The following is a 25,825-nucleotide window of genomic DNA, read 5'->3' on the forward strand; positions in this document are numbered from 1 at the left end:
TTCAACATGTGTTCACTGGCACTAAACGCAGCCTAAAATATTTACAAAACTAAATTAGCAGCACACTCGTGTTCCATCTTCTCTTATTCCTTTAAGGTGGGGTCATTAGATTATATGGAAAAGGGAAGTGAAGTATGAAGTGACCGTTTCCCAGCACTACTGGGCTTTGAGGAGTTTAATTCTGCTGAGAAGTGTGTAGCCAAAAGGCAATCAAATCTCCAGTTTGGAAGTGATCTGGCCCAGTGACTAAATTGGCAACTGCTGTCTGACCTATAATCCAACCATAGTGGCATAATCGACTTCATTGTTTGTACCTGGGCAAATCAACGAAGCTCACTACACCTCAGTTTCTTGGTTCCTAAAATTTAGAGCACTAGAGATTTTCTTACATCAAGGTCTATGCTCAAAACAACTTGACATTTAAATGTATGGTTGTTACAAGACAACCTATCTTGTTTCAGAATTAATTTGGAAAATGGAGCACCAGGAAAAGGTCCCAGGTTGCCTTTTAAAAGAAACAACATGTTGCACTTTTAAAATATTATTGCTAAATACACAAGAATAAAAAGCATTCTATTTTTATATGCGCTTTGAAAGCAAAATGTCAAACAGTGGGGTGATCCAAAATGATGGCCCCCTCAGATCCCTTGAGACTTGAAACGATAGTCTTTGACCTTAGGATAAGTGGGTGTCCTCTTAAGAGTTTAAGGGCCCCTGATGGGTTGGTGGACCCCATGGGCAGCAGGAGCTTGTGTTACGCCCTAATTAGCAACAAGAGTTGAATAAATGACCTCATTGATGATCTTCTAACAATGACCGAGATAAACCCCTTCTCACAGGCTCCATTTCCACTGAATGAGAAATATCAATGCTTCTTTGTTTAGCTGGAGGGCCAAAAAGTGGTAACCTTTTCAACAAAAAAGGATTTGTGTGATGTTTCATGATAAACAATTTTGTAACACCTAAAAAACATAGGTATGACAGTACTTTTTAGGCTTAAACTTTGTAAGCCTTGACATCTGGAACTGTACTTTATCTCCTATTGTGAATACTTAGATCATGTCAAATAAGTTTGAACTTGTAGATAGGCGTACACAGAACTTTGTGCTACAGTATCCTGAAAGCATGTACTGAGATCAAGCAAATGTTCATTTGTCACAACCAATATACAATAAGACATGTGACTGCACATTAGGGCCAACAAATTTACAACAAAGGTACATTTGCACTGTATGTGAACACCATCTCTTCTGCAGCAGTCAAATAAACGTGTATAAAGGGAACAGCAAACTATTTGCTAAAATTCCAGGATGAAAAACATTGGAAAATAAAGTTTCAACTAGAATGAAGGTTGTATGGGGTGCTCACAAATGTGATTAATAAGTGCAGGGCGGAATTAGGTAAAGTCATTTTTAAAAATCTCACACATAGCAAGCTACATCCTGACTAGTGTCCTGGCCGCAGCATGTTTAACCATATAACTTTTCATATCTGGATAGTTTCCAAAAAAAGCATTTGCAATAGCTTTGTACATTCCGTGCATACCCGAGTTATACATAAGTACAGAACTAATTGAAATTCCTTTCTGAAAAATGTCTCCATTATTGTTTCCACTTTAAAAGCACAACCTGGTCCAAATGAGCCATAGGAGCTTCACAAATTTGACATTTGAAAGAAAAAGAAAAAAACAGAAATAGTGGTAGTAATAGTAAATTAAAGCACTTCCCATGTGTTTACAGTATTTAACGTAAATAGTTACCTGTAGATGTGGTGCTATGTGGTCAATTGTCTTACTGCCTCAAGGCAAAACAATTATGTATTCCAAGAATACACAACATAGAAATATCCAATTAGGACCACAGCACTCCGATATAAGCACATAAGATGAAGATGATGGATTGCCAAGTTATAAAAAGATCTGAAACAGGTCCTTAAAGAAAACAATGATCTTCATTGTTGCCAACTTGTAGTTCTATTCCCGTCAGCAACAGTCTTTTGTAACTTGTTCGTTCATTCACTGCCCACAGTAAGTCTTTCATAGTTCATTCATTCATTGGCAACCACGTGTGTTTTGTCACAAAGTGACTTTTCCAAGGCTGTAAAATATAATAATGGACATATACTCTTATTTGGAAAAGAGTTTAAAACACAAGGACATGACATTACCAGACAGACAAAAATTGGTGTAAGTAGAGATCCCGCTACTTTGTCTGTCGGGTAATGTCATGTCCTTGTGTTTTAAACTCTTTTCCAAATAAGAGCATATGTCCATTATTATATTTTACAGCCTTGAAAAAGTAACTTTGTGACGAAACACGCATTGGCTGTCAATGAATGAATTAACTAGGAAAGACTATTATTGTGGGCAGTGAATGAACAAACAAGTTACAAAGGGCTATTGCTGACGGGAATAAAACTACAAGTTTGCAACAAAGAAGATCATTGTTTTCTTTAAACAAATCTTTATAACTTGGCAAGCAATGATCTACATATGTGCTAATATCGGAGTCCTGTGGTCCTAACTGGATATTTTTAAAATCAATTTGTGTGCTTAATACCGTTTATTAAACTACTCAGTCTGAAGAAAAAAAAGGAAAGCAGAAGGAAGGAGAAGAAGGGAGGAAGGAGAAAAAGAAAGGAGACGAAGGAAAGAAGAAGAAAAAGAACAGAGGAGACGAAGGAAAGAAGAAAAAGAAACGATAATAAGAGACAATGTAGGGCTTTGATTCGGTCTAAACTTCAAAAGGGTTAATATCGGTGTTTGTTTTAATACAGGAAGTCAGTTAAAGCACTTCTTAGAAGCTAAGTATTTAAGATCACTGTTAGCTTGTTTCAGTCTGGAATGCAGTCTTAGCTTCCTCTTATAAACAATAAATTAGGGTGAGAAAGCATCCGCAGACGGCACATTTCATACTCTGTAAACATAGTCCATTTCACTCTTGAAAACACTTTGTTTGCTCTTATAGGCACTAAATTAACCAGAGAAAATAACCTTAGAGTGAATATTTTCGTAGTGTGTTAACCAAGTGCGTAAAACAGCGGGGTATGACTTTGTACACTATAGACGATGTCTTCAGAATTATTTAAGGGGAAAAAACACAACCTCCCAACCCAATTAAAAATTATTTTCCTTGCAGTTTATAAAACAAGAAGCCTTGTGTTACATATCACATTTGGAATGCTGTATAGAGCAGCAATGCTAAGAAGTAAAACAAACTGATAAAATGGGTTTTAAAAGTATGAAATCATTCCCCAATATTTGGCAAACATCGTGATTGTACGTATTTGTGATTTTTCGGAGCTGATTTGAAATGTGATGGTATCCTGTCAAACACTGCCACATTTAAAGGCGAAATGTGATTCCTGCAATCCAAAACACTAGGGCAAGGGCTTTTACTCCGTCATAAACACATACCAAAGCCGAATGACAGATAGGGAAATGCAACGGTGGAGACACCCAAACACCGGGACAGAAACACACACTGGGTCAAGGCTACATGTAGAGTGATAGGGAGGCACAAGCATTGATGCTGTGACAGTAAACATTACTGTGTTTCAAATACGCAGACCACATGCAACATCCCAGCAACCACAAGATTTAACTAATAGCTAGACTTCTATAACTATACGTGTATACAAAAGAATCCATGACATCACAAAGGAACATCAATGGAAGAAGTAAGATAATTTAAAAAAAAACAACAACAATACATGCACATAAATATAAATTACAAACAATTTTCCGTTTCCAACTTATCATGTCAACCTTTCTCAAGTTGTAACAGGAACAAGAGTTAAGGTTTACTAACTACACTGGGATACGGGCGGAAGGTAAATGAAGCACCTCAACTCGCCAATATTATGTATAACTTTTTAAAGTTTTTATGTTAACATGCTGGTCATGCTTACCACCCTTATAACTTTAGATTTGTAGATAATACAGATAGCTATACACACCTACAGAATGTGTTCCACACATACATGAGCGGATATTATACATGGTATGCCTTCAAAAGTTGTAGAAAAAAAACCCTACTCTTAATTCCTTTTAACAATCCCACCTCGGTAGGACTGGGACTTTCGACCCCTCCCTGGATATGCGTCCTGATTCTCCCATCTTTCTTGGAAATGACTCATATCAAATGTGCTTCATCCCCGACATCCGTTCTCACACATTCCGATCTGTAGCTCGCACTCTCTTCTTCTTACCACACTCACCCTGATGTAGGTCCCGCTGGTCGTACCAGGGTTCGTCCTCCCTTATGTCAAACTCAACCTCCATTGCGGTACCAGCGAGCACACCAGCCATCTCTGAGTTCCGTCTCGAGAGGTCCTCCCCAGCACACTGACAGCGGCCGCTCAGAGCGGCAGTCCCCAACCCCGGACAGCTCCCTAACCAGCCAATACGAGACCACTGCCCCGCCCAGCACCGCTCCAAGCCGGCCGAGCCTGTCCGGAGATGGCCGAGCGCCGCTCCTCGCGCAACGTGGCAGTTACTACAGAAGGATTCAAACCATTACTGAGCAACCCGCCCATAACATGCACGTGCAATGCTTCCGTCGTCCTATGTAACGCTAGGCCGCCGATTAACGATTGAAGCCATGTTAGGTGTAGTTAATTAGTGACAAAGGTGAGTGTTTTGATAACGCTATTATGTACGCTGCTGACTGCAATGATTTTTATTAATTATGCGATAAAAGATTAAACTTCAAAATTACTTGGGCACCATCACATAACTACCAGTAAAGTCAGCAGAATAAGAGATCCGTCATGCAGGGCTTAAAGTCATACATACATTTAATAATAATTGTAAGACCCCGGGAACGGTCAAAAAGTTTGACACGGTACCTAGCCCCATAAATAATGCGATCATAAATATTGAATCCTGAAAGTTCTGTGACTGAAGGGTTTGTGGGTTGTGGTCCACGGAGACGGACAGCAACTCCATTCCCACATAACCTTGCTTGTATATAGCAGTTGTATGGTAAAAGTCCTCGGTCAAAAAACACCAGACTCTGATGCTATTAATTATTGTACATATAAATAGCTGCCGCACTAACTCCATATTGAAATGACTAAATCTGTACGTGTTCCTTAAACGGGCCCCCATTTCCCAAGACTGAGAATGTAATCGATGTACTCAGCATAGTTGGTGAAATTGGACAAAGTGTTTTGGCGAGCTCCCCATCCAACATGGACGCCACTGTATCTCAGCATCCTAGAGTATTTCCACCTGCTCTAACTCTGCAAGCGTCATAGCAACAGACTACGCCCACTACCGGGTTCGAACGGCACCTGTCAGATGTCAACAAGATGCAGCGAATAGGAGCCTGGGAATGCTGAGAGTGAGACCCTCGATTACGCAAGTACTGCAGTTTATGAATGTGCGCTGCTGCTGCGTGTTCATGTGTGCTTCTCTCGTTCTTGTTATGCTCCTCTTACTTCTGCTCCTCTTTTATCTAAACGCTGTCTGTTTGTAGCGCGTCGTATATCACTTCCAACGCCCCCTTTGGCATTGTTTGCTGTTCTCGCTTCTGAAGTGTTCTTGGTGCTGCTGGCTGGTATGCGCGATGATGAATACTTTAAGGATTGGTTATCAGCTCTCACCTTTACTCCTCTGCTCACCCTGAAAAATAATTTTATGACAGGTGTTAAACACTTGTCTGGTAGATGCTACATCAATTACAATGTGAACCACCAGTTAGGAGAATCGTTTAATTTACTGTGCTTTCAGTGGTATTAAGACGTTCTTTTTGGTAATGTTTCACGTGGGCATGCTGTCTGTTTTTTAGCTTGGTATTTCAGCCTATTTGAAGTGTCTGGGTAAGTGCGAAGTCAGTGGGGGTAGGTGGCTGTTATCATGCCCAGGGGAACAGCAATGTTATCTTGAACACTCATTTTATAGCAGAAGAGACCACTAGCTTACCTATTAGAGAGAGAACTTAAGGAATGCCATATGACAGAGACAATCTGATAGGATTATGGTATCCCAAGAAAAGTATTTGAAAGTGTCCATAGAATCGGGTGTTGGGAGTAGGATGAATGGTAGATACGTAGTAAGGGACAATGGGAGGTGAGTAGAGCAAGAGAAGTAGGAACGGGTGAATGTGAAGGATGAGCATGACGAGAAAGGAAAGTTCAGATAGAAGGGTGATGAGAAAATAAGTGATTAGTGGGAGGAAAGAAGAAACCGATAAAGAGGTAGGAACATGTCACCCCAAGGTGAGTTTTGAGGCACTCAAATGAGCTATACATTTCCTCTGTGTTACCATTAAATTACATTCCACTGAAGAAACTGACAACAGAATGTTGGTTTAGAAGCTAACCACCAAATGAGAACTCCAATTGTCAACATTGAAAGCTGTAATCTTTGCACAAAGAGTAGGTATGGATAAAACAGGCCAACATTTGATCAGTTTTGCTCAGATTGCCAACTTTCTTTTCCCTTCCAGTTATCATGCCTTCTTGGAGTAAATGTACAGTAGTAGTCACTAGACAATATGTAAAAAAGTTGCTCAAAGCCTTACTACCACTTTAAAATACAAATGCCCCCCAGGTCTTTGTAGCTCATTCTTTATTATCCGTGGCTTGGTGCTGCACCTGTTCAAAATGTTGACTATCAGTGAAGAATACAAAAAGGGCACAGGGCATCAAGGTCCGATTATGTCCACCTGCTCATCCACACAAGTATACACACACACACACCTGCTTGTGCTGTTGCAATTCACACTTTCCTTACATAGACAAAGTTATTACCGCACGTACAGCAGCAGTGAAGGTGAGACTGACAGAAGAGGATGCGGTGGAGAGAGTCATGGGTGAGGTAGTGAGTGAGTTGGCAAGAGGAGAAGGTAGAAAAGAGGTGAGCATGACAGGGAGGAGAGGTAGCTGGAGAGGAAGAAGGTAAGGGGGAGGTAGAGGATAGGAAGAGAGGGAGGGAGGGCGATGACGTGGAGAAAAGAAGGAGAGTACGTTGGATGGACCGAGGGGGTGAGGCAGAGAGTGAGCGGGGTGAGGTGAAATCCTGGAAACAGAGTAAAACCAGGAAAGCATCGTGCACGTCCAGAGCCAGCACTCCGACACCTGGGAGATACTAGGCAAAATCATTCCTCTTCCAGGCCCACCCATGCTTCTTCATTATCCTTACAGATCCCGAATATTGTGAGTATCACCCTTCTTAAACCTCTGCTCATCCTCTGAACAAGTGGGATGCCTACCATAGACTTCAAGTGAGTTCACCGACTTTGACAATATTCTTTCTCATCTAAAAATGTTTCATTTTCATTGATTTAAATATGCCCTTCTTGCGAAACCACTCAATTTTACCTTTCAAAGTAGTGATGAACTCTACACTATCACTTCACAGGACACTTTGACCTAATTACAAGTGCAAGGCTTATTCTATTTCAGGTGCAAACTGTCGATATTGCTCCTGAAATGGGATTCCAAGTTGGACGTATCTGAACACGCATGTGCACCCACTGCCTGGGTGTAAATAACATTCTCTGTCTAATTTGTACCCAAGTTACCGACAGGCAATAGTTGGTCAGGATTTTGTTGTGAAGTATTGTGAAATTCCAATACGTACATCTTGGAATACAGTCTGTCACCAGTCTCCTGGTGGTTTAGCAACTGTGCTGCAATTGATAGCTGTCCTCCTTAATACGTTTCCAAAGACAAAACTGCTCCTAAAGCTTCATTGTGCATGAAACCTTCTTTAGTGCATCGCTTTCCTCCTATGTGCCACATAAACAAACACTCACCCCTCACAGTGGGATCTCGAGCTTGTTATTTGTGAGGAGCAAAAAGTAAGTCATTCAGAGTCCTGCCTCAGCTGGGTGTAGGACTCGGGGCAAACACCCCAAAAATGGGACATTCCCACAGAAAAAGGGACATTTGAACATCATAATTCAGAAGTAAACGTTGCCTCTCAGCCACAACAATGGATCTCTATGCGGGCCCCTCCCTTCCTCCCAGCCCTGCCTTGCAATCCATGTCATCCTGTCAGTATTTCCGACCCAGTTGAAGGATTGCAGGGGTAGACCCACCCTCGGTCTCAACGAAATCGCCACTACGACCAGAGCCCCTGGGGCTTGGAGTAAAGTGATGGAGCTGGAGTAGTGCCAATGGTGCTTCATCAATGGATGTGATTTCCACCCTGTGGTTCTTCTTGGATACACTCACCTGGCTCATGCCCCCCCGGGAGATTAGCCCATGAAATGGATTAATGATTCTCAGCTGGCACCAGGTGATGGGGCACCCTGGATGATTGTGAACCGACTGTCGTGCACCATGACCTCTGGCATATTGTGGAGAATAGAGCAAAAATTGCAGTCTATAGATATTATAGTGCAGAAATTTGGCAGTCATAGAAAATGCTGCACAAACACGAATAAAAGAAGTATCCACTTTTCAACAGTGTGTTTTGAGTCTTTCTTCAAGACTTCTTGTATAGAAGTCCGAGTCTTAGAACGCCGAGAGTCCCAGTGGAGGTCGTGCCTGAAGATCTGGTATACAAAATGCTATTAGGGTTGCACAAGGGGCCTCATTTCAGACTGATTAGAAAGGCAACCAAACTTCCTTTTTGGTGCCAGAAAGCAGACGCTGGCAACGACGGGACAATCGAGGCAGTGGTCAAAACTAAAAACTTAAGGAACCGCACTCGTGTAAAGCGATTCAAAACTAGCGGGTGATGTGAGCAGGGTGATGTTAGGCAACTGTTGTATTCTCATGTACCTGATCTGAGCACATTGACAAGGAAGCAATCTCTAGTGGATACTAGAAATGAGATGTTGGGATAATAGCCACCTTGAGGATACAAGTGAGACACAGGGCGGAGTAACATGGCTAGCCATATTCATTTTGCAGGTTTGTCCCATATTTTGCGGCCTGTCCTTTGTCTGCACTCAGCTAATGTGGGATGACAAATGCCCAACACTTTGATGTTCACCGCTAGCTGCCTGACAGAATGCCTGGAGCTATCTGTTTGTGTCCACTTCTCACTTTTTCACCAGTCTATGAACTGTGAGAGAGGTGCCTGTCTCTGGTCAGAAAGTGTAGCTGCAGCATATGAGCGGTCATGCACAGGGAAGATATCGGGGCAAGTCACCTTTAGAGATGCTAAAAGGGAATGTGGAGATCTACACCCTTGAATGCATAAATGAAAATCATGCTGGGGGTACATGCTTGAAGTATGTCCTTTGTGTTTGTTTCTTTCATTAAGCCTTTTCTACGGGTCGCACATATGGTCAGACCGTGGGACAAAGGCACAGGGAGAGTGTGATTTGCCCAAGGTCAAACAATTTGATGAAGTTGTAGAGCTGAGATGGTAATACCATATCGCTTGTCGTGAAGGCTATTAGTTTACCACCATATTATATTTTAATAAATAGTCCATGAGAAGGGGTACTGTGTACCCATTCTCCCCAGAGGTAATATCCAATACAGTTTTTGTTTTTATTTTTTTACCACAAATTTACTTAACACTGAATATTCCATATCTTGGCCACACAATGGTGCAAATAAATAAGTTCCAAAGGTGAATGCCAAAGACCAAACAATTTATCCAACTAGAGATGCTGTGGTTAAAAAACATGTTTGCCTTGTTTCACAGTTTCCACCAAGCCCACTGACCCCAATGGTGTGGCAGTGATTCATTTGGATTTGGATTTAGAGCTTGCCTCCTGTTTGAAGTCTCAGTGACATTAATGACTTCTCTTTGCCAGCACCTGGAGCCTCTGCTGAGACTCCTACTCTGCCAAGTGGTGCCCATCCAGTTCCTGGGACCCTGAAAGGAGAAGCTGGCAGCCCAAGAGTGAGAAATCCACGCACCGACAGACGTTAGAACACTTCTGGAAACCAAGAGGAACCTCTCCCTGGAGAAGAGCTGAAGAGCTGAGGAAGAAGAGCTGCCGTCCTTGTCACTGTGCTTTTTGGAGCTATCCTGCAGTTGCTGCTTCTGCCTGTGCTAGAGGACAAAGACTGGACTTTGTGTTGCCTTCCTTCTTGTGAAGAACTCTCCAAGAGCTTGATTTAGAGCTGGCCTCCTGTTGTTTTAAGTCTCAGGGACAGCAAAGACTTCACTCTGCCAGCACCTGGAGCCTTTGCTGAGACTCCTACTCGGAAGATCGACGCCCGTGGCGGGAGAAATGGCGCGCAGCATCGCTGACGGAGGCTGGTGTGATCGCAACCTGCGCTGTGTGGTTTTCGGATCATCGTGCAGCTGGATTTCTGAGGCAAACACCGCCGGGTGTGTAAAAACGATGCAAGGCCTGCCCGGACCCGAGAGTGCTGACCGGATCGACGCATCGTTCTCCTGCGGAGAACAGAAATGAGGCACACTGATCTGACTGAAAGAGAAACAACGCATGGTCTCGCTCGTGAGTGATATAGATGCATCGCAAGCCCTTTTTGACGCACACTTGCCCGTGCAGAGTTATTTTTGATGCGCCCAACGTACATTTTCACGCTAACAGCGTTAGTGTTGTGTTTAAAATTACATAAAAACTCTTTTTGCATTTTTATTGATGACTTGTGTATTGTGGATTTTTGATGTTTTGGTCTTGTTTTGTTTAGATAAATATTTTCTATTTTTCTTAACCTGTGTTGTGTCATTTTGTAGTGTTTTCATTAAGTTACTGTGTGTGTGTTGGTACAAATACTTTACACCTGGTACTCTGAAGTTAAGCCTACTGCTCATGCCAAGCTACCAAGTGGGGTGAGCGGGGGTTAGCTGAGGGTGATTCTCTTTTACCCTGACTAGAGTGAGGGTTCTTGCTTGGACAGGGGGTAACCTGACTGCCAACCAATGACCCAATTTCTAACAATAGTGATCAGATCAGCCCAACTCAGTGAAGAGCTCACCCTGTTAATGGTCCTGTCACAGGGTGTTTTTTAAATAGCACCCGACCTGTGTTGCATCTATTTCTGCCCCACACCCTCAATAAGGTGTGGGGTAGACTCATAATCCCTGCTCTCCAACATACCTTTTCTAATGTATCTGCCCATGCAAAAGGTCTCCATGTGCACCCTTGTGTCCTGCAAAGTGATAAGGGAAAGTTGTCCATCCTCGACTGAGAGTTTAAGGGGAAAAATATACTTCTATTCAAAATCAGTTGTATAGTCTCTGGAAGGCTTAAACTCTTACCTGAATTGACATTTTAGACACTTAGGGCCAGATGTAGCAAAGGGTTTTACCCATTTTTTGTCTATGGGAAAATGTATTCGTACATATGGCCCTAATTTCAATGCACCTTTAGTTAATTGAGTATGGATGCTAATTCCATAAATGGCACACTCAGGTGAGTTGTGCTCTGGGAAGGAGACAACGACTATGAAAGACTTTTGCCTCTCTTCCGTCCTCTTTTCCACCTTTGCTTCTACAGGAGCATCAGTGAATTTAACTGTTGTTGTTGGACCTGGCCCTCTTTGCAGGGTCTTCCCCAAACATTTAGCCCTCTTCCTCCTATTTTTTCTGACCTGTTTTGTTGACTTTAGGACTCTTGGCACTTTACCACTACAGACCAGTGCTAAAGTGCAAGTGCTCTCTGTCTGGTATGATGGTATTGATGGTTGGTTTACCAATGATTTCATTATTGGTCTACCAATAAGCCCCTAGTAAAGTGCACTAGGTGTGCCCAGGTCCTGTAAATTAAATGCTACCAGTGAGCCTGCGGCACTGATTAGGCCACTCCCATGAGTAGCCACGTAAACATGTCTCAGACCTGCCACTGCAGTGTCTGTGTGTGTGTGGTTTTTACTGCCAGATCAACCTCGCAAGTGCACCCACTTTCAAGGCCCAAACCTTTCCTTTTACTACATGTAAGTCACTCCTAAGGTTAGGCTGAAGGCAGGCCCATAGGCAGGGTGCAGTGTATTTCAAGGGTAGGACATATACTGCTGTGTTTTACATGTCCTGATATTGAAATACTGCTAATTTGGGTCTTCACTTTTGCAGAGCCTATCTCTCCTATAAGTTAACACAGAGATTGCCTTGAAATATCTCTTAAGTGTAATTTTCATCAAAAAACAAACCACATATTAAGTTTAAAAAGCATTTACAAACGCAGTAGGTTTTGTCTTGTCCAATACTCGCCACAAAACCCAGACAATAGCAAAAACGCTTGTCGTGCTATGGAGAAGTTAGCCTTGCATTTTCTCGAACATATCCGCTACATATGTTCTGTTGCACTTATTCAGCTCTTCTCTTACCCAATCTTAACTGTAATGTGTAGAAAATGGTTTATATTTGTGCATTGGCATCCTCATACTATGGCTGCCCACAATATGCAGAGAGGTGCCATCTTTGTGCCAGTACCAGCATGTTCTCAGCAATCACCACCAATATGTCGCATTTTCAATGGCATGGGCAGTGGGTAAAACACTCGCTCCTCACGCATGTATACTCAAGCCTACTGACGTACTCATGCAGACTCACACTCATACATACAGACATGCACACACACACACACACTTGCATAGCCAGAAAAACACACACATACTTTTGCGCGCACACAATGCAGACATTTTTTTTTATTAGCTTCCTTCCCAAAGTGTGCTGCTCCTTTGGCCTGTCTCTTTTCCCCCAATACCTCACACAGTTCAAGATCGCACTTCCAGGAAGGGGAGAATGAGTGTCCCTGGCAGCCTGGACAGAGGGGAAGTAAAGGGTATGGAATGTGGATAGCAGGTATGCATGCCTAGCGTAGTTCGTTGGGATACCAAGTAGTTAGGGCCGAAAGAGAATACATGCTTGTTGGGGAGAAGTGAATGGACCAGAAATGTGAAGCAGAGAGGGGGAGCGAATGCCTCTTGAATTCCTAAGAATCTAACAGCAGTGAGGCAGGGTGTTGGGAAGGTAACCAAGTGGGGTTGTTGGGCTTGTTGTTGGGAACAGGGGGTGGGAAATGTGAACTAAACAGAAAGAGAGAGGGCAGTGTCATCATCCTTTAGGTGTTCTGGATAGTTGGGGTAGGCAGGAACCACAGAGGCACTGCCGGATGGATCATCTTCCCACCACCACAGCATCTCCACGGGCAAGGAGAGGCAGTGCAGGCACTGGTGCACAGGAACTCCTTACTGTGCAAGAGACAGAATACACTTTTTTCTTTGCATAGTCATAGCTTATGCAGTACCCCTAGAAACATGCAGTTGGCTCATTTTCCCTTCCTTGATTGGTTTTTAATTCAGTTCTCTGCTGTACAGTGACATTGTGGCGAAACCTATAAAAGTACTCTTGTTAAGGGAACATTTGTTGCTGAGATGCATTACGGGGCAACAAAACATTTGCATTAAGTATTATTAGAAAGACAAGTTACTGGAACTGTGGAGACAGTGGGAAAATAATGAAAACATGTATTCCTGGAATTATGGTGGGTTTGTTGAACTTGAATATCAAAAAGGAGGTATTTGCCAATTAAAAAATTAATCCAGCTCTCATTCTATGATTTTCCAAACTTCCCAGCTGGCACATTGACTATCTAAAGCTTTGTGTTAGCATTAATGATTCCTTTGTGAGTAGGGGGAAATGAAGAGATTTATTCATATATACAAAGGCAGTGTGAAGTTCCTAACCCTGGCCCTGAATATGTCTCTTTCTCTGTCTGTCATTACGATCCTTATATTTGTGACATTGGTGAACATACACAACAATTTCTTTAAATAAATAAATGGTACACAGTCTCTTTTTTTAATTTTATTTTTTTTAATTTTTATTTAGACATCCAACCCAATACAACATAGACCACTCAAAACACATGCTTTCACAGTAACGTACTTATACTACTGGCGCATGAAGCAGTTACATCGCGTTCGCCTACATCCTTACCACTGTGTCGACATCTTAGACTTCAGTGGCTCATCTCAATTTACCTACACATCCTTGGTATCCTGTGTCTTAAAGAAGCTACCCCAAGTTTGACCAAACTTCTTAAGCCCACAAGTTCTCATGGCGTACTTCCACTCCTGCATTCTCACCAGAGCCATTTTGTTTTGCCATTCTTCTGCAGCTGTAATCTGTGTCAAGTACCAATTCTTCAATAAAAGAGATTGAGGAACCGCTGTGGCAATAAAAATGAGCTTTACCCGTCTAGGAGAAAGTTGTACCTCTGGGTCATAGCCCAAGATTAGAAGCCAGATGCTAGGGACTATTTTGATCTGCAAAATCGTATTAAAAAACCTGACGATCTTCCCCCAAAATTATTTGACAAATTAGTAAGTCCCAATCACGTGCGTCCAATTAACTGTACCATCTGTATGACAACGGAAACAGCACACTGGGTGGCCAGGGTTAATCCACAGCCGAGCTTGCGGGGTAAGGTAGAGTACCCATTTAGCAAAATATAGCATCCAATGCCAGTTATCTCCTTTTAGTGCCTCAAAATTTAATCGATTCACTGTCTCCCAGCTGTCCTTGGATAGTATAAAATTTTCGTCCTTCTCCCATTTCCTAGAGGCTTTAACCCAAAGATTAGAACTTCTCCGATCCCAAGTAAACTTCGCCATTCCCCCATGTGCCTGTTCCCCCCAGGACCTATCAATTCTTCCACTATCTCCTGGGTATTTAGAATCTGATCTATATCTGAATCCTCAAAACTATGGAGCAGGTGCCTATAAGACCCCAGCAGCAAAAAGTTGTTCCGCACTGTGGCCCCTATATTCAAACATATTGCCCATCTATTACCAACCAGGAAGTCTCCAATTTTCCTGAAACCTGCATTATCCCACTTCCTGACTGTCTCTGGATTAAGCTGGGCCCCAGACCTTATTACAAACTGAGAAAGTGGGGTAAAATAGTTCACATATAGGATTGTGTATCTTCAATAAAAATCAGACCTTTTCTCCTATTGTTTAGCCGATTAACATTCCAAGAAACAATTCTCAAGGAGGCGTTTAACCCTGCCATGGGATCATTTTAGCATCTGAACAAATTACCCACTGATTGAACCCACACTTTGGTATGCTCTGTTTTATAAACTCTATAACTCCCTTAATAGCCATCTGTTGCGACAACCGAGCCTTGTGCCCTGTGATATGTGTTCCATCTTGCACAACTCTCATACTACATCTATGTGTCCCAAATTAGATATTCTTATTCTGAGCGGAGCCTCCTTCCCATTTCCCACCTCAAACCCCCCCTTCTAAAAACGTTTAGCTTTAATTGTTGGACGAGCCCAGCCGGAGCGCCTGCTTTTTTAAATGCCAGAATAATTTCTTTCAATTCCCTCCTCCTTCATGCAGCAGCAGCTGACATGTCTGAAAAATGTTTTAAGTTGTAATCGCCAGGGATTTTGTGTACTTTGATCTTAATCGCCTGATGTAAAATGGGTTCTTTGATACAAAAATCACCAAAGTTCACCAGTATTGTTTGAGGGCATTTAGCATTAAGTGGTTGCACTGCCAGTACGCAATGAGCTCGCATAATGGAGAGATCCTGGTGGCTGTCTGCTAGTTTCGGGACTACATGTTGTTTAATAAGGTTTGTAATCAGTTCTATGTTAGTCTGCCCATTCTCGCGCCCTTCCAGCACCCCGTGAATCTTAAATTAGATTTATGTGAACGGTTCTCCGCGTCATCCATCTGGATCTGCAATTCCAGCAGATCCGCTTGACATTAGGAGATTGCTGGCGCCAGGTGCACTCGACCATCTTCCAAATCTGAGACTCGCTGTTCTACCTCCATGATACGAGAATTAAGTTGCTGGATGTTAGCATTTATCAAGTTTAGCTGTGCCTCTGTTTTGTGATTTGCTTCCATTTGTGAAATTTTCAAGGACTTCAGCTCGTTTTATATTTGAAGAATCAGGGGTTCCGAATGAATGCAGCCTCCTCTTTTAACTCGCTCCACCTACAGCTGTAATTCTGCCTGTTGTCTGTCCTGCCCCTGCTCTCTGGTCCTGGTTTCCACGTGGCTGTCGGAACTCATGGAGGGGCTAGTGGCACTTGCCTCCCTAACGCTACGTACACCTGAGCTGTGCTGGGCGGAAGGAGAGAGGCTATCTTCTGCAGGGACTGAAGTATGGCTGGAGAGCTGGGGTCCTGTAAAGGTCTCCTTTGGTCCCCTGCCAACCCAGCCACTGAATAGTGGGTATAGCTGCTTAACCCACCCTTCTGGAGACTGTCCAATACTCGGCTTGTTCCTGGTTTTAGCAGATTACTTAAATCTAAATTATCAGGATTGTCTTGCATCTCTTGCTCTTCGTCCGCTGTCCCAATGGACCCCTTTTCTAATGCAACATTATAACAGGGGTTTGACTGAGCTGGGTCGATCGAACTAGGGACCAAGACCAGGCGAGATCTAGAGAGATTGACCACCATCTGTTGAGGTCCGCTTGTACTCGTGCTGAACTCAATGTTTGCCATCTTATACGAGAGTATAGGACGTTTACTTCTTATACACCACGCTGACCTGAGAGTTTTTAGTGACGAGCTGCCCTTATTCTGTAGGTCTCGGAGAGAACGCCGCATTGCTGGCAGGCGATAGCTCCCAGTAGTTAAGAACCTCCTTCTGATTAGTCCGAGACACCTGGGGGCAACAAGCCGCACCTGTGGTTACACCGGCCGCTTCCGTGACTCCCCACCGTGCTCCAACAGCCTAACAGGGAGACCTAGCGTCCCCAGAGCTAGGGGAGGTATTCTTCACCGTAATTGCAGATTTTAATTTTGTTGTTTTGGAGGCGGGGCGGGGTTACTGTTTATCTCTTGTGGCCCTTAGGGGCACTCCTGCCGAAGACCACCCCTCCCCTCACTTAACCTGTCTTGCCTGTGCCTCGCACCGTCATCCCCTCTCTTTCATATCCTCTTTTGTTTATTTTGATTACCTTGGTTATTTTGGAGGAGGCGGGCAAGGGGAGGTACCCACGTGGTTGTACCTCTCTCTCGCCGCTCATCCTAACTGGGAGGGTTCGACTCCTCCTGCGGTCCCGAGAGTGCTCCTGCCGAGGCCGCTTCCGCCTCTCTCCTCACTTATCCTGCCCCCTCTGTGCTCTGTACCTTCGTCCGATGCGTGATATTCTTTGAGCTCTGCACTCGGGGCGGGTCGTGGTCTCAACACTGGTCCCCCACGGGTTCCAGGCTGCCTCCTCTGAGCTGTTTTCGCCAACCTGCACTCAGCTCGCACAGCGTGTTCGTTCCTCTCAATCGTGGCTTCTCTCTATGTGTCGACCGATGACTCAGCCGCGGAGCATGACGGGAGCTCCTAAGCCGGGACACACCGTCTCAATCTATGCTGGGTGGTCTCAGCGAGGGTACAAGCCAGGGAGGGACCATGCATCTTTGGTGTTTGTAAGGAGAAAATGTGTGTGTGCATATGATGACAGAAGGCAGCATGTTACCCTCTTTATATGGGGCACTTGTCCGCATAAGGATTGACTTCACTCCAAAATGGAAAACTGCATTGAGTGTGCCTGCCAAGGTGCCTATTGAGGAGGAGGTAAAAATGGCACCCCAAGGATTGCCATAGAACTCTGTGGAAGCAAGTGTACAAATGGCATAGGATATTAGGAGCTGCCAACGTTGATCATCTTCCTGCATTCATTAATTCTTTTTTAGCAAGTATATCCAGCAAAAGTCCCCTAGCCTCATTCCCATCCAGAGTCCTTTAAACTGTGGGGTGCACCCCCACCTGGGGCTCCGAAAGTGCATCCCTATGGGGGTGCAAATGGCTCAACAGGAACTTGTAAATGGAGATGGCCTGGAAGCGCCACATGGCACGTTTCCCGACTGTCTTCATTTGCATGCAGTCCTTTAAGTGATTTAAAAAAAATATGTGGACAATCTCATAATATACACAGTATAAGGTAGGCAGTCGAAAAATGATTTGCTGTTTTAAGACTAAAGAAGTGCTTTCAACATTTATATTTTAGTAATAGGTGAACTATACCTAGTGCAAACATTTGTATAAGTGTCTATTAAAGGTGACTTTCTAGAACTCTGCTTGAAACACCCTGACATTAAGTATCAAAAAGAATAACTCATCACCATGAAACTTCAAGCTATTATATCAATGAAAGGCTTTTCTGGCTCACAAGCAGCCTTTCCATTTGGTGATTAACCAATTAAATGCATTTGCGTTCTTGCAGTTAGAAAGCACCCTGGTAATAACGCCTGCTTCTTCCTTCTCTCGCTCTCCATTCCTGAGCTTCACAACAGTAAGCCCCTCCCTCCACCCCAGCCCTCCCTTTAGTTTACTTCAAGGGCGACAATAACTGATCAGGGGTGATTATTTTTTAACGAAAAGCAGGGGAACTGCTTTTGTAAAATTAAAAGAGCATGAGCAATTAGGCCACATACATACTGTCTGTCAACTGTGACCTCTGTTTACATGCAGCTGTCCTTGAAGGTGAGTTGACAGGTTGACAGGGAGGAGGCCGGCAGGGCTATGTTCAGACACAACAGTCAGATCGTCTATGTCCCTTGGGTCTCTGAGTAACGGTCCAGGAAAAAGAGGAAAGTAGTGAGATCCTTGAATAGCATCAAGGAGATGGCCCTGATGAAGCGGCGCTATATGAAGGTATGGACATCTTTTGGTTTCGCCTGCAAAGTCTTATGTTACTAAAGAAATAATATTTAAAGGGACTTAGAACCCGTCCCTACTTCACCCCTTACTTACTTGAACTTCCCATTTGTTCATTCAAATGTTTCTCCAACCGCGCTTGACTTTACTTGCGTTTTATTGGCTATCACGTCACTTCCTGCTCTCCTGTCCTCTTTTTGCCTTCTCATGGACGAAGTACACATTCCGTTTTTTGGTGATTGGTTACTTGTTAGTGTTTGTACACAAAAAGATGAACTGAACGCAAGTCAGCTTGCTTTGAAATGTGTGTAAATATGCTGGCCATCTTGCAATGGAGCATTGAGTGCGGATTTAAAGCCAGCAGCAAGTGGGCTCATTTTGTTGTTTTTTCCATGACTTAATAATTACATTTCTGATGAATGACAGTTGCAAATATTAAAATTATTTGTGTTTGTTTCTTAAATTACCACTCACTCATTTTTAAAGGAAAGTCATTTGTATAATTGGGCGACGTTTTATTTTGAATTATTCTCTCAGTGACTTATTAACAGGCACTCACAAGTGCAATTATCTTGAAGACACTAGGGTCATGAGTTGAATGGTGCAGCAGGGGCTGCGGCACCAGGGCCAAAAGTTGTCAGAACTCCTCTAAACGCCAGAAATTGCTATATTATACTATACTAAACAGGCAGTCACAAGTGCAGTTACCTTGCAGACATTAGGATCATGATTTAAATGGTTTATCAGGTGCAGTGGCACCGTGCCCAAAGGCTCTAGGAACCCCCACTAAACACAACTTATTACTACATTTTACTTCTAAACAGTCACAAGTGCAGTTATCTTGCAGGCACTATGGTCATGAGTTTAATGGTGCAGCAGGTGCAGTGGCACCAGTGCCACAAGGTGTCAAAAATTCTCTAAACACCTAATCATGCTGTATTTTACTACAAAAAAGGCAGTCACAATTGTCGTTACTTTGTAGTTAAAAGGGGCATGATTTGAATTGTGCAGCAGGTGCTGTGGGTGGCACTTAACTACCTACACATTACTATACTCTAATACAATGCCATATTAAATTAGGGACAAATTCTGGGTTTAGAACCCTGGGATATTAATTTAACATACATGACAATATAAACATCTATTAACAGTTTATCAAATGTAAAACATAATAATAACCTTTTTCTAATATGTATAATCCAGTTGGTAAAATAGAATGCAAAAGAAAAAACAAAGGCAAACCTATTGGCTTTACCAATGCTTGTTTTAGTTTGCAAATGATAGAGACACCTTCCTCTGAGAGATGCTTTGAGGAAGGTGTAGAGTTAATGGGGCAAATTCTTTTAAGGGCCTTTAGTGCAGCAGGTACATTTGCAATGGGACCCAGGCTCACAACATCTCAATTATGGGGTTCAGTGTTTTTGGTCAATTTCTGTTTTTTGTGTGATATATTTGCACTTTCTTAAGTCTCACATATAGTGTGGATTGTGAGCTACAGATAAATACCCCTGAAATGATCTCCTAAGTGCCACCCCAAAGCTCAGCTCTGGCCCTCCTGCTCTCCCTATTCTTGCCATAACATTTTGGTGAGGGGTCAACTTTAAAATATTTTGCATAGGAGGGCTCAGAGCAAAAAGGTTTGAAGTCCTTTGACGTAGACTTACCTCAACCTCTAGTACCTAAGAAAGATACCAAGCAGTCATTGGACCTCGGAAACTCAGCGGGGATGCCAAATTATTTGTATCAAATTATATTTCTGATAAAATAACTTAAATCTTCCTCTAGGTACAATTTATGTTCTGATACATTCTATACATTCACACAGAACGATGTGCAGTCAGTAGTGGTGCAAGTCAGTTCTAAAGGTAGAACAGTTCATGTTCTTCAGCAGCCAGATCTTTAAGTCTAATAATAATAGTAAAGAGGAATCTTGGTCTTACTGGCTGGAACTCTGAATGCAAATAAAATATTTCACAAAATCAGATCAATAATTTAGCCACACATGTTCTGCCCTCTCATGAAATCTGGTAGGGCTTTATACTGAAAAATTAGTTCCTTAACAAATCTAAGTGCAACTATTATCTGCATCAAAGAAACCGGAAACTTGATAACTTAACATTATTTTGTTATGTTAATAATACTTCTGCGAAGTGTTATGAAAGAGGACACACGAGTGGAGATAAGCAATATGCTTGGAATTATGACTCTATTCCCCACTCCTGTAATGTCGTACAGTGTATTAGGATTGATTATTTTAGAAGCTATAAATGCCAAGAATTATCCCCTTCATACTGCTCAATGTTTATTTTCCTCCAGAACAAAAATATTACTCTATTAATTTCTATGTTTGAGTCCGTAAATAACATAAATGAAAAGGAGCAAGTTCGGTGGGTATTAATTGTAGGTTATTTTAATGCAAAATCTCTAATTTAGCTCTACAAATATTTAGAAAATAGAATTATAAGATACCTGAAACATTCCTGAAACATTTGTCTCTTATAATAGTAGGACAGACAAACTTGGAGGCCTATTACTTGAAAATCTAAGGGAAAGTGGTGACATGCTAATTTACAGTCAATTGGAACCTAATATACCTACTCATATGACCTGTAAAGGAAACCACAGGAGTTCCATATATGATTATTTAATTTCCACTTGTGAGATATTTAACTTATTTACTGAAGTTCATATTTTAGATTAAACTCATATTGATCATGTAGAGTTGAAAGTTAGTGTAGCTTTTCCACTTCAGAGGATCCCAGATGACACTCTAGGCATTGGAATGGGTCATGATGACAGCCAAATATAATGTGGACGATTATATTGGACCTCCCATAGAAAATAGTATTTTAGAAAATTGATAGTGTAAAGTGCACCTCATCCTGCACTGCCAAAGATGTTAGTTCCTGAGTTTGAATGTTGTATTCAAGACAAGATAAACGTAATGGAACAAAAGGGTAAATTGCCAAATGGGAGAAAGAAAACCTTAAAAGATTTCCCAAATTTAACCCCTTCGCGGGCAGGCCTTTTCCCCTTAGGTGCCAGGCCTTTTTTTTTGGCTATTTGGGGCAGTTTGCACCTAGGCCCTCATAACTTTTTGTCCACATAACCTACCCATGCCAAATTTGCGTCCTTTTTTCCAACATCCTAGGGATTCTAGAGGTACGCAGACTTTGTGGGTTCCCCTGAAGGAGACCAAGTAATTAGCCAAAGTACCGTGAAAATATATATATTTTTTTTAAATGGGTAAAAAGGGATGCAGAAGAAGGCTTGTGGTTTTTCCCTGAAAATGGCATCAACAAAGGGGTTGCAGTGCTCAAATCACCAGCTCCCTAGCTTTCTGGAACAGACAGACTTGAATCAGAAAACCCAATTTTTTCAACACAATTTTGGCATTGTACTGGGACATACCTCATTTTTACTATTTTTGTGTGCTTTCAGCCTCCTTCCAGTTAGTGACAGAAATGGGTATGAAACCAATGCTGGATCCCAGACAGCTAAACATTTCTGAAAAGTAGACAAAATTCTGAATTCAGCAAGGGGTAATTTGTGTAGATCCTACAAGGGTTTCCTACAGAAAATAACAGCTGAAATAAACAAATATTGAAATTGAGGTAAAAAAACAGCCATTTTTCACAACGTTTTACTCTGTAACGTTTTCCTGCAATGTCAGATTTTTTAAAGCAATATACCGTTACGTCTGCCGGACTCTTCTGGTTGCGGGGATATATAGGGCTTGTAGGTTCATCAAGAACCCTAGGTGCTCAGAGCCAGTAAATTACCTGCAACTTGCAATGGGTTTTCATTCTGTACTGGGTATACAGCAATTCATTTGCTGAAATATAAAGAGTGAAGAATAGGTATCAAGAAAATCTTTGTATTTCCAAAATGAGCACAAGATAAGGTGTGGAGAAGCAGTGGACATTTGCACATCTCTGAATTCCGGTGTGCCCATACTAGCATGTGATTTACAGGGCATTTCACAAATAGACTTCTTTTTTACACAATGTCTTACATTTGGAAAGAAAAAATGTAGAGAAAGACAAGGGGCAATAACACTTGTTTTGCTGTTGTGTTCCCCCAAGTCTTCACCATAGAGCCAAACTTTATTCTGGCTTTCATGTTTGCATGCCAATAGGCTAGGAAATGTACAAGAGCTTCATCCAGCTCCTTAGAAAGAAGAAGTTGCCAAAGCTTTGAATGATTCATTCAGTCGAATGCCGAAGCCAAATCCATAAATGCAAGATGCAATTGTGTTTGCTTAGCTATTGTGTACTTGCCGGTGATGAAATTTAAGTTCAGGCATTTCATAATTGTGCCTACACGATTTCTAAATCTGTACTGCAAAGTATGTAAGATTGCCTTTTCTGCCACCCTCTCCTTGATCCTATCATAAAAACTCTACCAAGTATTTGACTGATGTGTCAATGAATGAAAATGGACGATAGAAACTGGTCTGTGAACGGTTGCCTTTTTAAAATATTGGGACAATAGTTTAATGCAGTCCAAGAACTCAGTACCAGGGAGTGTGCAAGATTGATGAAGACATTTTTGACTTCGATCTTACACTTTGTCAAATCAGTAGGAACTCCATATGGACGAGGAGCCTTCTCACTGATGCTCTGTTGGAACTTCACTTGTCCTGAAGCCCTGATAGTTAATAACGTTTATGCTAGGCTGAGTAGTCAATACTGTGGCAGAATATATTTTGGAAAAGTGAGCCTCCCATACCTCACTGGTAATACGGCAGCCAGTCGGAGTCACAGGGTCACAGGGCCTGATTACAGTGTTGGCGGATGGGTTACTCCGTCACAAACGTGACGGATATCTCGCCCACTGTATTACAAGTTCCATTGTATCCTATGGAACTTGTAAAACGGCAGGCGGGATATCCGTCACATTTGTGACGGAGTATCCCATTCGCCAAGGTCGTAATCAGGCTCACAGTGTGATTTATTTTTCTCATGGCACTTACGGCAGTTCAGAAGGACTTACTGTCCTTCTCGGATGCTACTTGAGCTAATATATCCCAGTGCTGACAACCTCCTTCCACCTCTTTGCAGTTACTGCTTTGTACAGCTGTGCAACAAGATTTCAGGATAACAGACCATAAGTTTATTTCAACAAAACTTGCTAGTTCTAAACAAACGTACCTACAGCAAGTTGTGACTCCCATTAATACAGGTGAACTTTTGACCAAGGAAGGCCTAGGGATATTCACATACTTTCTTAAAAAGTAACGGCATGCAAAAGGGGCATGGAGGAGATGGAGAGCACAAAAATATTGAGGACAGCCAACAATGTAGAATGGACATTGAACATGACTTCCAGCCCATGAGTTCTGTATGCAAAGTGGCTAGCAGGGTAATACGTTAAGGTACCAGCATCATTGCAGGTCATGTGTCACTTAGATCCCTAGCTACTTAAAACTATCACTAGTCACCGATAGTCTGGACACCCCAGTTGACCTAGTTGTGTCTGCCCTGCACAGGATATATCAGCGGTTTGTAGCAATTTAGCAATAGTTCTGAGGCTTTCCCACATATATTTTTGATTTCAATGAGGGACTGGCCAGTCCATCGATGATACTGTACGAATGAGAGCAGATCCACCACGTAGGGAGTAACTCTTTATCCGGGCCATTTCACCTAATCCAGATATTGAAAAAAAGCATCTCACCAAATCCAGACAGCAAGTGGCCTGACAGCAAAATCAAAGAGCAAGAGGCTAGTGTGAGCACCCTTGCCTGTTTTCCTACTCTGTGTGAAAAGGATCTGACAAAACACAATTCACCAATACTTGGGCTTGAGGGTTAGAGTATAGGAGCCTGGCGTTTGCTAAAAGGCAGGCACTGAGGTACAATCATTGGATGGTCATGAATATGTAATCCAGGTTTTTGCAGTCAAAGGCAATTTCAAAATCGATCAGGATAATGGTAGAAGGACCAGACATGGGCATGGGCGTGACCAAAATATAATCGGCGTGGGTTGTGTGGTTGCTCATTACAGATTAAAAAAAAAATTCAGGATGCATCAAAGTGGTAACCGGCTGATTCAAAATGAGTAGACCCATATGTAAGTCAAATAAAAACATTACACTTTCTCCCTCTGAGTTCTTTTAAACATGCATTAGTAAAGTTTCAGCTCTAAAAATAGGTAATACTTTTCATTAAGATAATGGGAAGGAGCAGAAGGCCTGGGTGGGAATTCTTTGTCCTCTGATGGCCATTATCTGAACGCTTCAGGGTAAGACAATGTCACGCAGCAGCCACATTGAATTAATATTCCTGCAGTCAATCAAAATGTATGTGTGAGGTCGAGAAAGCAGAATCCTCTGAGATAAAATCTGCTTCCAATATGTATTACTGTAGTGCGATTTTGACCGTGCAACAATTTTGTGCACGTCCTCAGTCTTTCATGCTTAGCTCTTAGGTCGGACATTAGTTTGTGCATTCTACTACCTGAAAAAAACACTTAACTGTAACCCGAGTGGAGCCCAACTTTCTTCTGAATAGTCAAAGCTCAGCTAGTGGAGGGCCAGTGGAGTTATGATTGCATGCATTTTTACCCCCTGGTGCTACCCGGTTCACCAACTCGCTTGTGAGAGCTAGTCGAACCCTTGCACCACCCTTGTGAGCCACAAATAATGACCACCAGAGACTACTCTCAAATCTTTCTGGTGAGTGCTTGCGGTGAGGAGGAACACCTTACACCTTAGGGTGGGTCAAGAGTTATTTGTAAGATGGTGTACCTGTTCACTGATTCTAGTACGAAGGTGAGAAAGGGTATTAACTGTAAGCGTTGCCATTCAAATATAAAGCAGCATAGAGCCACTCCTTTGAGGCTTTGGTGAGGCAAGATGGGGCCAAAGCAACTTACTACAGGCCAGATTTGAAAGCAGTGGTGTTGGTGCACCCGACATGTATTTGTCAGCTCCATTGGAAGGAGGCCTTAGAGCTTCAAGAACCCCATTACGAAAGAAGACCTAATTGGCTGTCTGCAGTCCCTCAAAACAGGCATGTGGGAAGTCAGTGATTGCCACATTCCAAGATGCATGTGCTTGCGTGGAGCTCTGGTGCTGCTCTTGTTCTGAGCCATCTGCTCTTGCAGAGGACAGCTGAGTTGCTGGTTAGGACTAGGGCATTTGAAGTGGGGAAAGTGCTGCTTTGGGTGATATGAGTTTGAACTGCCCCATCAGCTGGAGTGATGCAGAGATTGGGAGGAATTGGCTGCGCCACTCCACAAGCTCACTCGGTGAACCAAGATTGCTGGACATTGTGACAGTGGCCTCCCTAGCTTCTCTATACCCTAAAGAC

General features: G+C 42.6%; 2 protein-coding genes across 5 annotated transcripts in view; one reads left to right on the forward strand and one right to left on the reverse strand.

The window, feature by feature from the left end:
- CDR2 (cerebellar degeneration related protein 2) overlaps nucleotides 1-4,350 on the reverse strand; it is a 155,781-nt gene extending 151,431 nt beyond the window's left edge. The window contains exon 1 of the mRNA XM_069210310.1: nucleotides 4,219-4,350. Within this exon, the coding sequence (XP_069066411.1) occupies nucleotides 4,219-4,309 (91 nt within the window). The 5' untranslated portion in view covers nucleotides 4,310-4,350. The remainder of the gene's footprint in view (nucleotides 1-4,218) is intronic.
- Nucleotides 4,351-4,520: 170 nt separating this feature from the next.
- The window catches only part of LOC138261395 (transmembrane protein 180-like), a 177,041-nt gene continuing 155,736 nt past the window's right edge, over nucleotides 4,521-25,825 (forward strand). Inside the window, exons 1-2 of one of the 4 annotated variants that reach the window (XM_069210307.1) lie at nucleotides 5,049-5,366; nucleotides 7,150-7,229. The gene's annotated coding sequence lies outside the window, so the exon portion shown is untranslated. Of the gene's footprint in view, nucleotides 4,631-5,048; nucleotides 5,367-7,149; nucleotides 7,230-25,825 lie in introns of those variants that run through there. The other 3 variants (XM_069210308.1, XM_069210306.1, XM_069210309.1) reach the window with 3 other exon arrangements.

The sequence above is a fragment of the Pleurodeles waltl genome, chromosome 10 (genome assembly GCF_031143425.1).
Source record: "Pleurodeles waltl isolate 20211129_DDA chromosome 10, aPleWal1.hap1.20221129, whole genome shotgun sequence".
In the NCBI taxonomy this organism is placed as follows: domain Eukaryota; kingdom Metazoa; phylum Chordata; class Amphibia; order Caudata; family Salamandridae; genus Pleurodeles; species Pleurodeles waltl.